Raw genomic sequence first — 15135 nt, forward strand, 5'->3', positions numbered from 1 at the left:
CACGGGGGCCCCACCCAAAAGGCCCTCTCTCGTGTGCCCATATGAGCTTCTTTGTTTGGCGGGAAGAAAAAGAGTTAATTTTTATGTGCCGACTTTCTCTACCACTTCAGGGAGAATCCAACCGGCTTACAATCACCTTCCCTTCCCCTCCCCACAACAGACACCCTGTGAGGTAGGTGGGGCTGAGAGAGTTCGGAGAGAACTGTGACTAGCCCAAGGTCCCCCAGCAGGCTTCCTGTGGAGGAGTTGGGAATCGAACCCGGTTCATCCAGATTAGCGTTCGCTGCTCATGTGGAGGAGTGGGGAATCGAACTCGGTTCTCCAGATTAGAGTTCACCGCTCTTAACCACCACACCCTTCTGGCTCTGTGTGATGCTGAGCTCCTTGGAGGAACGAGTGGATCCAAAAATATGATTGGGATAGATAAGAGAACAACCACAGAAAAAGTTTTTATCTTCCCCCATCCCCGGTGGAGGCCACTCACCTGTACATCTTGAAGAAGCCCGGAGAGAAACCGATACCTTTTTTTTAAAAAAAAAAATTAGTTTTATTGAAGTATGCAAAGTATTACAGAATATGCCAAAATATACAAAAAAATATAGTACACAAAAAAGAAAGTGAAGAAAAGAAAAAGTGAAATATAAAACAACACAAAAACCGACTTTCAACTCTCCTCATACAGAACCGAATATTATATATACTATTTCTTTTGTGAGTAACTTTGATTTTGTCTGTCTTTACTTTAATTACAATTTAGTTATTTTCATCTTAGTCTACAGTTTAGTAAGTTTAGGTTCTAAAACCTAAGGCCATTTTTTTTAAATCCTTAAAATACTGATTTATATATATTGACCATACCTTCCGGTCTTTATCAAAGTCGGAAATCCAGCTGTCTTCTATATATTTACTTAACTTGGCTATCTTGGCCAGCTCCATAACTTTCTGATGCCATTCAGGCAATCTGGGTATTTCCTCTATTCTCCATTTTTTCGCCCATATGATTCTCACCACTGTTGTTAAATATCTAAAGGATGTCCTTTTCTCCTTCCAAGACTGAATTGTCCTCGCTAACTGCTGAGGGGCGCTTCCTCCCTTTTCAAAGGACCTTCAGGGTCTCCCCCCACCCTTGTCTCCAGCGCCTTGTTTTTAGTAGGGCAGGGCTTCAGGGACCAGCTGAGCCGAGTCCACCGCTCCAGACCACCACTACGCCACGCTGGGAGAGTCAGGAGGGCCTGAGGGATCCCTGGGAGATCTTTGGGCACGACAGAGCGCACGGCAAATGCTCTGGGTCGGATGACGGAGCTAACTCTGGGTTTTTCTTTTCTCCCCCACCTGCCAGGGTGCTGGCTGCACCGCCTTAGTCGTGGCTGTCGTGGCCCGTAAGTTAGAGCTCACCAAAGCGGAGAAACACGTGCACAACTTCATGATGGACACGCAACTCACCAAGCGGGTAAGCGACCGAGAAGCGGCGGGGGGCAGATCCTTCCTCGGAAAGGGCCAGAATCCACGGGGCGGGGTGGGGTATTTATTTTAATAAATGCCTTTATTAAAATATTTATCTCCCCCGCGGTGCCTCACGGTGCCGGGAGGGGTATTGATAAGAGTGTGAGAACAGCCCTGCGTTATCAAATCGGTGGTACGTCTGGTCCAGCATCCTGTCTCCCACAATGGGTAACTAAAGACCTACAAGCAGGACAGAGATAGCTAAAGCCTTCCCCTTTGGCCCCTCCCCAGCAACTGGCATTCAGAGGTATATTGCCTCTGCACATGGAAGTTTCATTTGCCGTCATGGTAATAGGCCACAGTGGACCTATCCTCCACTGGGTTTGTCTAATCCCCGTTTCAATCTGGTGGCTGTCTCTGCACCTTGTGTAACATGAAGAAATGCTTTCTTTTTTTCTCCCCTGAATCTGGTGGTGGAAATTGTCATCAAGTTGCAGCTGATTTATGGTAACCTTGTAGGGTTTTCAAGGCAAGAGACAAACAGGGCTGGTTTGCCATTGCCTGCCTCTGCGTAGCAACCCTGGACTTCCTTGACAGTCTCCCATCCAAATACTAACCAGGGCCGGCCCTGCTTAGCTTCTGAGATCTGACGAGAGATTGGGCTAGCCTGAGCTGTTCAGGTCAAGGCAAGAGACGTTCAGAGGTGGTTTGCCGTTGCCTTACTCTGCGTAGTGACCTTGGACTTCCTCAGTGTTCTCCCATCCAAGTCCTAACCAGGGCCGACCCTGCTTAGCTTCCGAGATCTGATGGGATCCATGCTGGCCATAATTAGACGAGGAATAGAGAATAAAACTACTGATATCATACTGCCCTTGTACAAATCTATGGTGAGACCACACTTGGAATACTGTGTACAGTTCAGGTCACCATACCTAAAAAAGGATATTGTAGAGCATGAGAAGGTGCAGAAAAGCACAACCAAAATCATTAGGGGACTAGAGCAACTGTCCTGTGGGGAGCGGTTAAGACACTTAGGGCTGTTTAGCTTGGAAAGAAGGTGGCTGAGGGGAGACATGATAGAGGTCTATAAAATTATGCATGGTTTGGAGAGAGTGGACAGGGAGAAGTTTTTCTCCCTCTCCCATAATACTAGAACACGGGGTCATCTGCTTAAGCTGGAGGGTGAGAGATTCAAAACAGATAAAAGGAAGTATTTTTTGACACAACGCGTAGTTAAATTGTGGAACTCCCTGCCCAGGATGTGGGGATGGCTGCCAGCTTGGAGGGCTTTAAGAGGGGAGTGGACATATTTATGGAGGAGAGGGGTATTCATGGCTGTTAGTTAGAATGGATACTAGTCATGCTGCATACCTATTCTCTCTAGTATCAGAGGAGCATGCCTGTTATTTTGGGTGCGGTGGAACACGGGCAGGATGGTGCTGCTGCAGTTGTCTTGTTTGTGGGCTTCCTAGAGGCACCTGGTTGACCACTGTGTGAACAGACTGCTGGACTTGATGGTCCTTGGTCTGATCCAGCAGGGCCTTTCTTATGTTCTTATGGAATCCGTCTAGCCTGGCCCATGCTGGTCATTGTCCTGGGGCAGGGATCCTTGTGGCAGTTGGGCGTGGAAGTGCAACAAGTTACGAGGGGGGGCGAGGGGGGGATCTCCATGGAAGTTGGAAGTTGCTAGAACATGAGGCAGGGTTGCATTACGTACTTCTTGCTGTTCCTTTCGACTTGGAGACTCTTTCTCTTTCTGGATCAGGAAGCCAGAAAACCTGGCTTTCTGTCTTCCTGATCCAGGGGGAGAAGAAGAAGAAGAGTTGGTTTTCATACCCCAATTTTTTTCTACTATAAGGAGTACTAAAACGGCTTGCAATTACATTCCCTTTCTCTCCCCACAACACAAACATAAGAAAGGCCATGCTGGATCAGACCAAGGACCATCAAGTCCAGCAGTCTGTTCACACAGTGGCCAACCTGGGGCTTCTAGGAAGCCCACAAACAAGACGACTGCAGCAGCATTTATCCTGCCTGTGTTCCACAGCACCGAATATAATAGGCATGTCCTCTGATCCTGGAGAGAATAGATATGCACTATAGTATTCATTTTGACTAGTAGCCAAGGATAGCCCTCTCCTCCATGAACATGTCCGTTCATAAAAATGTAGGAAAGGCCATGCTGTATCAGACTGAGGCCCATTGAGTCCAGCAGTCTGTTTGCAGTGGCCAACCAGGTGCCTCTAGGAAGCCCACAAGCAAGAAGGCTGCAGCAGCATTCTCCATTAGGAGACTAGAGCAACTGCCCTATGAGGAGCGGTTAAAACGCTTAGGGCTGTTTAGCTTGGAAAGAAGGCGGCTGAGGGGAGACATGATAGAGGTCATCCACAGCATCCTAATATAATGGGCAAGCTCCTCTGACACTGGAGAGAATAGGTATGCATCATGACTCGTATCCATTTGGACTAGTAGCCATGAATAGCCCTCTCCTCCATGGAGGTGTCCACTCCCCTCTTAAAGCCTTCCAAGTTGGCAGCCATCTCCACATCCTGGGGCAGGGAGTCCCACAATTTAACTATGATCAGGGGGTCTAGTCCCCTGATCACTTTGGTTGCTCTTTTCTGCACCTTCTCAAGCACTGCAATGTCCTTTTTAGGTGTGGTGACCAGAACTGTACACACCTTGTGAGGTAGGTGGGGCTGAGTGGGCTCAGAGAGAACTGTGACTAGCCCAAGGTCACTCAGCAGGCTTCATGTGGAGGAGTGGGGAATCGAACCCAGTTCTCCAGATTAGAGATTGGAGAGGCGAATGATGGAATGGGGAGACTGAAAGCAGCCCTGACCTTAATGAAGGCTGTTGAATTCCCAGCCCTGAAATCTCTCATCCAGGTATGAGCAGACCTTGGGGCGGAGATAAGTTCTGTAAGATAAGGGGAGGGGCTGTGGCTCAGTGGTAGAGCAGCTGCTTGGCCTGCAGAAGGTCCCAGGTTCAACCCCCAGCATCTCCAGTTAAAGGGGCTAAGCAAGCAGGTGATGTGAAAGACCCCTGGGGGGGAGGGGGGGAGGAGGTTTTTATATGCCAACTTTCTCTACCACTTAAGGAAGAATCAAACTGGCTTACAATCGCCTTCCCTTCCCCTCCCCACAACAGACACCCTGTGAGGTAGGTGGGGCCGAGAGAGCTCTTAATAGAACTGTAACTTGCCCAAGGTCACCCAGCTGGCTTCGTGTGTAGGAGTGGGGAAACAAATCCAGTTCACCAGATTAGCCTCCGCCGCTCATGTGGAGGAGCGGGGAATTGAACCCAGTTCTCCAGATCAGACTCCACCGCTACAGACCACTACTCTTAACCACTACACCACGCTGGAACCCTGGAGAGCTGCTGCCGGTCTGAGTAGACAATACTGACTTTGATAGACCAAGAGTTTGATTCAGTATGAGGCAGCTTCATGTGTTCATGTGTTCATAATTGGATTAACAGTTACTCTGTGTACTCAGTAAAACAATGTACTCTCCAATAGCAAAGGACGTCATCAGCTGCGTTCCCTCTCCATCTATTCTGCCTTTTAACATGCCATTCCTCAGAGGAGCTGAGGGCAGCGTGTGTGGCTCCCCCCCCCCCCCGGTCCGTTTTACCTTCACAACCATCCTGCGAGGGAGGCTAGGCTGAGATCGGCTGGCTCAGGATCGCCCAGTTACCTTTACCGCTGAGGGAGGATTTGAACTCGGATATCCCCTGTCCTGTGGTGCTCTAACCTGAGGGTCCCAAAGAAGCTGCCACTGGAGGTAGAGCCAGCCACAAAATGATTGCCCCAGCTTAACGTCAGTAACACCAGGAAGATCCCTGTGGTGTGGCGGCAGCTGCTGCCAGAGCAGGATTAAAAAAAAAACCACCACACAGGAAATCAATTCTCCAGTAGGCAAAAGCCCCACCTAGAACCACTCACTTCCTCAAAACACATAGCGGGTGCCAGAAAAGGTGTTGACGGGTGCCACAGCACCTGTGGGCATCACATTGGGGGCCCCTGCTATAACCACTACATCGTGCCAACTGTCATGTAGAAATTGAAACTGAAGACAAAGAAAAATGAGAGAACATAGGTAGGCTGTTTCTTTAAACAATGGCCATTGGTTTATTGATACAAATACAAATCTGATATCTCTGTCGGTGCTTCAATTTTCCCACTGCTGGCTGTTTGGAAGGGGTTCTGCTGACTAACAGTCTTGCTGGGTCAGGCCATAAAAACATAAGAAAAGCCATGCTGGATCAGACCAAGGTCCATCAAGTCCAGCAGTCTGTTCATGCAATGGCCAACCAGGGGCCTCCAGGAAGCCACAAACAAGACGACTGCAGCAGCACCATCCTGCCTGTGTTCCACAGCACCTCATATAATGGGCATGCTCCTGATACTGTAGAGAATAGGTATGCATCATCAGAACATAAGAACATAAGAAAGTCCATGCTGGATCAGACCATGGCCCATCAAGTCCAGCAGTCTGTTCACACAGTGGCCAACTAGGGGCCTCTAGGAAGCCCACAAATAAGATGGCTGCAGCAGCATTTATCCTGCCTGTGTTCCACAGCACCTAATAATAGGGATGCTCCTCTGATCATAGAGAGAATAGGTACGCATCATGACTAGTATCCATTTTGACTAGTAGCTATGAATAGCCCTCTCCTCCATGAACGTGTCCACTCCCCTCTTAAAGCCATGCAAGTTGGCAGCCATCCACACATCCTGGGGCAGAGAATTCCACAATTCAACTATGAGTTGTGTGAAGAAATACTTCCTTTTATCTGTTTTGAGTCTCTCACCCTGCAGCTTCAGCAGATGACCCTGCATTCTGGTATTACGAGAGAGTTAGAAAAGCTTCTCCCTGTCTATTCTCTCCACACCATGCATGATTTTATAGACCTCTATCCTGTCTCCCCTTAACCGCCTTCTTTCCAAGCTAAACAGCCCTACACAGCCCAAAAGTCTCTTTGCTCCCAGTGTCCTGTGTTTCTCAGAGGCCAACCAAATTCCACCCCAGAAGACCAAAAAGCAGCTTGCAATACTTCCCCTTGATTGTCCTCCCACCAAAACCTGGAATGCATAGGTACACTGCTTCTGAACACAGAGGTTCCAGTTAGCTACTAACAGACCCCTGTTCCTTCGTGAGTTGGTCCAGTCCCCTTTTAAAGCCATCTGAGCTGGAGGCCACCTGCATACCTTGTGGCACAGCGTTCCACAGGCCAATGGTCCATGATGTGAAGAAGTACTTCCTCTTCCAGACCATACGAACTGATGGTATCGCTTTACTCTTCTCTGGTTAGACCTCACCTAGAGTATCGTGTTCAGTTTTGGGCACCACAATTTAAAAAGGATGTAGATGAGCTGGAACGTGTCCAGAGGAGGGCAACAAAGATGATGAGGGGTCTGGAGACCAAGTCCTACAAGGAAAGGTTGAAGGAGCTGGGTATGTTTAGCCTGAAGAGGAGAAGACTGAGAGGGGATATGATAACCATCTTCAAGTACTTGAAGGGCTGTCATATAGAGGATGGTGCCGAGTTGTTTTCTGTTGCCCCAGAAGGTCGGACCAGAACCAACGAGTTGAAACTATATCAAAAGAGTTTCCGTCCAGACATTAGGAAGAATTTTCTAATGGTTAGAGCGGTTCCTCAGTGGAACAGGCTTCCTCTGGAGGTGGTAAGCTCTCCTTCCCTGGAGGTTTTTAAGAAGAGGATAGATGGCCATCTGTCAGCAATGCTGATTCTGTGACCTTAAGCAGACGATGAGAGGGAGGGAATCTTGGCCATCTTCTGGGCATGGAGTAGGGGGTCGTTATGAATTTCCTGCATTGTTCAGGGGTTTGGACTAGATGACCCTGGTGGTCCCTTCCAACTCCATGATTCTATGATTCTCTGCCCTGCATCGGTGTCACTGGGTGACACTGAGTTCTAGTATTATGGGTAAAGGAGAAGAAGTTTTCTCTGCCCGCTTTCTCTGCCCGGTGGATAATTTCATAAACGTTCAGTCACATCTCCCCAACCCCCAACCATCTCTCTTTTCTAATCTAAAAAGGCCAAAAATGGAAGGATCAATCTTTTAAAAAGCAACAGGCAACCTGCCCAGTGTCAGTACCTATGGCCTGCTCAGAAGGATTGATTTAATTACCTTGCTTGTGCTTTTAAGCTTGGAACATCCCTTCATCTGCACCTGAAAGCTGACATAGACACCTTTCCGACAAGGGTACGTGTTCTTCCAACATCTTTTGGGTGCCCTTCCAGCAACAGACAACACCCCCCTCCAAAGCTTTCAGGTTAATTTTTTTTTGCAGTGCACAGATAGCTAAGGAGTGGTACTGGCTGACCTTCACTCCAGTCTGATCTACGTCACACATAAGAACATAAAAGCCCTGCTGGATCAGACCAAGGCCCATCAAGTCCAGCAGTCTGTTCACACAGTGGCCAACCAGGGGCCTCTAGGAAGCCCACAAACAAGACAACTGCAGCAGCACCATCCTGCCTGTGCTCCACAGCACCTAATATAATAGGCATGCTCTTCTGATCCTGGAGAGAATAGGTATGCATCATGACTAGTAACCATTTTGACCTGTAGCCATGGATAGCCCTCTCCTCCATGAACATGTCCACTCCCCTCTTCAAGCCTACCAAGTAGGCAGCCATCCCCACATCATGGGGCAGGGAGTTCCACCATTTAACTATGTGTTGTGTGAAGAAATACTTCCTTTTATCCATTTTGAATCTCTCACCCTCCAGCTTCAGCAGATGACCCCCACGTTCTGGTATTATGAGAGAGGGAGAAAAGCTTCTCCCTGTCCCCTCTCTCCATACCAGGTATAATTGTGTAGACCTCTATCACGTCTCCCCTTAGCCGCCTTCTGTCCAAGCTGAACAGCCCTAAGCGTTTCAACCGCTCCTCGTAGGGCAGTTGCTCCAGCCCCCTAATCATTTTGGCTGCTCTTTTCTGCACCTTCTCAAGCTCTGCAATATCCTTTTTTAGGTGTGGTGACCAGAACTGTACACAGTATTCCCAGTGTGGTCTCACTATAGATTTGTACAAGGGCAGTATGATAGCAGCAAGTTTATTCTCTAATGAGCCATGATTTGGCTCAGGGGCAGAGCTCTGTATGCAGAAGGTTCCAGCTTCAATTGCCGGCGCCTCTAGAAAAAAAGGGTCTAGCGGGGAGTGTATCACACTCTGCCTCAGTAGAGGGCAGGTTCCTGTGTCCAGAGCTTTGGGAGAAATCTGTGGCTCAGTGGCAGAGCCTCTGCTTGGCATGCAGAAGGTCCCAGGTTCAATCCCCGGGATCTCCAGTTAAAGGGACTAGGTAAGTAGGTGATGTGGAAGACCTCTGCCTGAGACCCTGGAGAGCTGCTCCCAGTCTGAGTAGACAATACTGACTTTAATGGACCAAGGGTCTGATTCAGTAGAAGGCAGCTTCATGTGTTCACAACAAAGCTTCTCGTCTCCTACGCCACCATCACCTGTTGAGGATTGCCAGGTCACACTGCTGGAGAGCTGCTGCCTCAGGCAGATGGACGAGTAGGAAGGCTCGTTGTAAGGCAACTCTGCATGTTCTTGTTAAGGGGAGGGGCTATGGCTCAGCGGCAAAGTACCCGCTTTGCATGCAGAAGGTCCTGGGTTCAATCCCCAGCATCTCCAGTTAAAAGGATTGGGTAGGAGGTGCTCCAAAAGACCCGAAGCCCTGGATAGCTGCTGCCAGTCAGAGTAGACAATACTGGGCTAGGTAGGCCGGTGGTGTGGACAGAGCTGCCCCAAACGTTCTAGATTCTCTGGTCAGCACTGCAGATGCAAGAAAAGGTTCAATAAACAAATGGCCCAAAAGACAAGCTTTAGCCTTCTTGAACACATGAACACATGAAGCTGCCTAATACTGAATGAGACCCTTGGTTCATTGAAGTCAGTATTGTCTACTCAACTGGCAACAGCTCTCCAGGGTCTCAGGCAGAGGTCTTTAACATCACCTGTGTGTCTGTTCCCTTTAACTGGAGATGCTGGGGATTGAACCTGGGACCTTCTGCATGCCAAGCAGATGCTCTACCATTGAGCTACGCCCCCTCCCCGTGGTTCTCCTGGGTCTCAAGCATGGGTCTTTCACATCACCTACTTGCCTAGCCCCTTTAACTGGAGATGCCGGGGCTTGAACCTGGGACCTTCTGCATGCCAAGCAGACCCTCTACCATTGAGCCACGGCCTCTCCCCTTCTTGTGACTCAGGGAGAAAGGCGGGCTACAAATGAAGTGAATATAAAGAAAATAAAAATGTAACAAGAGTTTATCCAAGTCTGTCAAAAGTATTACAGCAAAACCACGTCAGAAACCGTGGACTGTAAAATATAAGCCTGCTAGTTGGTGAGAACAGGAGGATTTTCAAAGCACACGGCGATCCAGCGCTTTCAAATGGTTACCCACGGCGATAAATATTTGCGACGATTGGATTGTGCTTCTGCATTTTAGATGCATGCAATTACTGTACTGTGCTTTTGGGTCATGGACAGCCTGCTGGTTCCCGATATTTATTGCCACGCATAACCATTGCTGCATTTGAAATTACTCTGTTTTTGTGCGCCTCAAGGGTTTTAGGTGTTTGGAGCAGACCAGGTCATGTGTGTGGGTTTTGATAAGCATTTTGTATTTTCGACACCCCCAAAGCAAACATTATACGATTTCGCAAGCCTTCCCTGATTCTGCCAGAGGTTAGAAATGTAGAAACATAGAGCTGGAAGGGATCTCAAGGGTCATCTAGTCCAGCCCCCTGTATAATGCAGGAAATTCACAACTACCTCCACCCCCAGTGACCCCCACTACATGCCCAGAAGATAACCAAGATGCATTCCCTCTCATTATCTGCTTAAGGTTATAGAATCAGGATTGCTGACAGATGGCCATCTAACCTCTTCTTTAAAACTTCAGGGAAGGAGCGCTTACCACCTCCCAGATTCCGTTCCCTGGCCAATCTGGCCTGGAGGAAAATTTCTTCATGACCCTGGGCAATTCAGACACAACCATGGTTTGCTTTGAGCAGGCTTTACAACTAACTACCCCGGGCATTTAAGAAAGGGCCACGAGAGCCGAGCACTGATGCAACCCTTCCTGCCCTCCTTCTCACGATCTGCCTAAGTCCACAGAATTGAACTTGCATCGTCTGTGTATGAACTTCCAAAATGAAACACAAACAAAATGCTTAAATGCATGGCACAAGGTTGGGGGGGGGAGAGATACAGATGCACAGATTCGGAGCCAGCGTGGTGCAGTGGGTTAAGAGCAGTGGTTTGGAGCGGCAGAGTCTGATCTGGAGAACCGGGTCTGATTCCCCCTTCCTCCACACGAGCGGCGGAGGTAAATCTGGTGAACCGGATTTGTTTTCCCACTCCTACACACGAAGCCAGCTGGGTGACCTTGGGCTAGTCACACTCTTTCAGCCCCACCTACCTCCCAGGGTGTCTGTTGTAGGGAGGGGAAGGGAAGATGATTGTAAGCCGGTTTGATTCTTCCTTAAGTGGTAGAAAAAGTCGGCGTATAAAAACCAACTCTTCTTCTTTTCCATAAACGCATCTGCCAACCTTGTGTCCTGTTTGGGCCTCCCTCTTCCATCGCCCTGGTTCTTTTCTCACCAAACGTCCACCGAAAGCCCTTTGAGGCAGAAAGCTGAACCCCTTCGCTGTTGGGTTGCACAAAAGCTGCCCCAATCTCCAATAATGGGAGTTCCTGTGCGGTGCCAAGTAAGACAGCTGTTTGCCCCCCTCCCTCCTACCAATTCTCTGCATCCAGGCTGGTTCCAGGTTTTGGGGGTTCCTGGGGCAGAGAGTGCTCTGGGGGGTCCTATGCCCACCACTGAGTCTTGCCTGCCCACCCTCATGCCCCCACCTGCCTGTGCATCCTTCCCAGCGTGTTGCAGTGGTTAAGAGCGGTGATTTGGAGCGGTGGACTCTGATCTGGAGAACCGGGTTTGATTCCCCACTCTTCCACATGAGTGGCGGACTCTAATCTGGAGAATGGAGTTCGATTCCCCGCTCTTCTACGTGAACAGCAAATTCTAATCTGAAGAACCGGGTTGGTTTCCCCACTCCTCCACATGAAGCCAGCTGGGTGACCTTGGGCTAGTCACAGCTCTCTTAGAGTTCTCTCAGCCCCACCTACCTCCCAGGTTGTCTGTTGTGGGGAGGGGAAGGCGATTGTAAGTCGGTTTGAGTCTCCCTAGCGTGGTAGAAAAAGTCAGCATATAAAAACCAACTCACAAGCTCTCCCACCGCCTGCAGTCACAGCCACCCACTCTGCCTGCATGCCCCTTCCCCGATGGTGCTGGGGGCTACAGCTGGGAGCACCACTGTTCTGGCCACCAGGAAGGCCGGTGCATTGCGCACCACCTGCATGCCCTGCTCCAGCATCTCTAGTCACCATGCGCAACTGAGAACCGAGGTGACCAAGCACTTGCAAGCAGGCTGCAGAAGGGTGTGAGAGCGGGCGTCGGAGGAGATGCATGAGCGGGGAGTCAGCAGCAGCGGACCCCGCTAGAGGCCACGAGCCCTGGCAGCTGCCCCGCTTCAGCATATGCGGACCCCGGCCCCTCAGTCTGCTCCAGTTTTCTGCACAAGGAGGGCCTGTGGCTCAGAGGGAGAGGGTCAGCTTTGCATGCCCAGGATTCCAGGTTCAATCCCCGGCATCTCCCGTTCAAAGATCCCGGGAAGACCTAGGTTTCCCCCCTGCACATGGAAGGCTCTCCTTCCTTGGAGGTTTTCCATCAGAGGCTAAATGGCCATCTGTCAGCAAGGCTGATTCTGTGAACTGAGGCAGATCGTGAGAGGGAGGGCAGGGAGAGGTGCGTCTGTGCTTGGCTTTCTTGGCCGTTTGTTGCATGCCCAGGGAAATGCCAGTCACCACTTTGGGGTCAGGAAGGAATTTTCCTCCAGGCCAGATTGGCCAGGGATCCTGGAGGGGTTTTCTTTGTACCAGCGTGGTGTAAAGATCCAGCGTGGTGTAATGGTTAGGAGCGGTGGTTTGGAGCGGTGGAGTCTGATCTGGAGAACTGGGTTGGATTCCCCACTCCTACACATGAGCAGCGGAGGCTAATCTAGTGAACTGGATTTGTTTCCCCACGCCTACACATGAAGCCAGCTGGGTAACCTTGGGCAAGTCACAGCTCTCTCAGCCCCACCTACCTCACAGGGTGTCTGTTGTGGGGAGGGGCAGGGAAGGTGATTGTAAGTCGGTTTGATTCTCCCTTAAGTGGTAGAGAAAGTCGGCATATAAAAACCAACTCTTCTTCTTTGCCATCTTCTAGGCGTGGAGTAGGGGTCACTGTGTGTGTGTGGGGGATGTAGTTGTGAATTTCCTGTATTGTGCAGAGGGTTGGACTAGATGACCCTGGTGGTTCCTTCCGACTCTTATGATTCTGTGAAAGGGTCCTGACTATCACCGTCCATGGGTTTGGAGTTCTAGATTTTCTGCCCATCAAGGTAGCGCAGAGAGAGCGTGTTTCCAAGGAGGCCGTGGAAGAGCCCCGGGGAAGGGCGTTCGCTGGAGCGTCGAAAAAGCTGGCGCCGATGAAGCGTTTCCCTTGCCCGCTCTTTAAGGGATGATTGGTAGGCTGGCACAGAGCCAAGGCAGCCCGAGCCAATTAATTTTGCTAGCTGCTGTTTAACCAACAGCTTCCTGGGATGCGGGTAAAGCTGCCGAGGCCGTCTGCCGGCCATACGGGAGGCTGGTTTCGTGGAGGCGCAGCGGCAGGCTGATCATTTCCAGCCAGGCTTCTTCTGCCCAGGTGAGGATCCCCCTACTCTGAGAAAGAGTGCCTCTGAGGGCGTGCAGAGGGCCGCCTCGCTGGAGCTGTTTTCCCGCTCCTGATGGGTTGGGGCCTCTCGAATGTCTTCTGTGATGGCCGTGAGCGCCGATGGCTTTTAAAGAGAGTCGGGCCCACTCGGGTAGGACGAGTGCAGCAAGAATAGAGAATAAAACCGCTGGAGAGACAGCGTGGTGTGGTGGTTAAGAGCAGTGGTTTGGAGCGGTGGACTCTGATGTGGAGAACCGGGTTTGATCTCCCCCCTCCTCCACATGAGCAGCAGAGGCTAATCGGTGAACCGGATTGGTTTCCCCACTCCTACACACAAAGCCAACTGGGTGACCTTGGGCTAGTCACAGCTCTCTTAGAGCTCTCTCAGCCCCACCTACCTCCCAGGGTGTCTGTTGTGGGGAGGGGAAGGGATGGTGATTGTAAGCCGGTTTGAGTCTCCCTTATGTATTAGAGAAAGTCAGCATATAAAAACCAAGTCTTCTTCTTCTATCATACTGCCCTTGTACCAATCTATGGTGAGAGCACACTTGGAATATTGTGTACAGTTCTGGTCACCATACCTAAAAAAGGATATTGCAGAGCTTGAGAAGGTGCAGAAAAGAGCAACCAAAAGGATCAGGAGGCTGGAGCAACAGCCCTATGAGGAACAATTCAAACGCTTAGGGCTGTTCAGCTTGGACAGAAGGTGGTTAAGGGGAGACACGGTAGAGGTCTATAAAATTATGCATGGTACGGAGAGAAGTGGACAGGGAGAAGCTTTTCTCCCTCTCATAATACTACAACGTGGGGTCATCTGCTGAAGCTGGAGGGTGAGAGATTCAAAACGGATAAAATGAAGAATTTCTTCACACATCGCATAGTTAAATTGTGGGACTCCCTGCCCCAGGATGTGGTGATGGCTGCCAACTTGGAAGGCTTTAAGAGGGGAGTGGACATGTTCCTGGAGGAGAGGGCTATTCATGGCTAAAAGTTAAAACAGATACTAGTCATGATGCATATCTATTCTCTCCAGGATCAGATGAGCATGCCTATTATACTAGGTGCTTTGGAACACAGGCAGGATGGTGCTGCTGCAGTCTTGTTTGTGGGCTTCCTAGAGGCGCCTGGCTGGCCACTGTGTGAACAGACTGCTGGACTTGATGGGCCTCGGTCTGATCCAACATGGGCTTTCCTATGTTCTAAAGGTAGCTGTGTGGAACCTTCCTGGAGAGAAGCAGAAACCGAAAGGCACATGGTCTCTTTTGTGAGGACCAGCCACTGTAATGCAAGCTAGTCCAATCTCACCAGATCGCGGAAGCTAAGTAAAATCAGCCCTGGTTATTATTTGGATGGGGAGACCACCAATGAGGTCCAGGGCTACTATGCAGAGGCAGGCAACGGGAAACAACCTTTGTAAGTCTCTTGCCTTGAAAAACCTACGGGGTTCCCGTAATTCAGCTGCGGCTTGACGGCACTTTCCACCAGCGTCACCATAACGCAAACCGGTGTGCAAGCCTGTGAGTCCTCCAGAGCTCTCCGTCAGAAAAGAAAGGGGGTCAATGGAAGAGGACAGAGAGCCCTGAGCTTAAGGCCAATTCTTTGTCTCCTGTATAGATTTGAAGAGGTAATGTTATGCAGGGTGTGGCTAGCCCAAGGTCACCCAGCAGGCTTCGTATGGAGGAGCGGGGAATCGAACCCGGCTCTCCAGATTAGAGTCTGCCGCTCATGTGGAGGAGTGGGAAAATGAACCTGATTCTCCAGATTAAAGTCTGCCGTTCCTGTGGAGGAGTGGGAAAATGAACCCGGTTCTCCAGATTAAAGTCCGCTGCTCATGTGGAGGAGCGGGGAATTGAACTCGGTTCTCCAGATTAGTTGGTAGCTGCTATTCTGCCTCT

The 15135-nt window shown here is 50.0% G+C and overlaps 1 protein-coding gene across 1 annotated transcript in view; it reads left to right on the forward strand.

Moving 5' to 3' along the window:
• The window catches only part of KCNN3 (potassium calcium-activated channel subfamily N member 3), a 138696-nt gene that overhangs the window by 104288 nt on the left and 19273 nt on the right, over nt 1-15135 (forward strand). Inside the window, exon 5 of the mRNA XM_056853503.1 lies at nt 1340-1450. Within this exon, the coding sequence (XP_056709481.1) occupies nt 1340-1450 (111 nt within the window). The remainder of the gene's footprint in view (nt 1-1339; nt 1451-15135) is intronic.

The sequence above is a fragment of the Euleptes europaea genome, chromosome 7 (genome assembly GCF_029931775.1).
Source record: "Euleptes europaea isolate rEulEur1 chromosome 7, rEulEur1.hap1, whole genome shotgun sequence".
NCBI lineage: Eukaryota > Metazoa > Chordata > Lepidosauria > Squamata > Sphaerodactylidae > Euleptes > Euleptes europaea.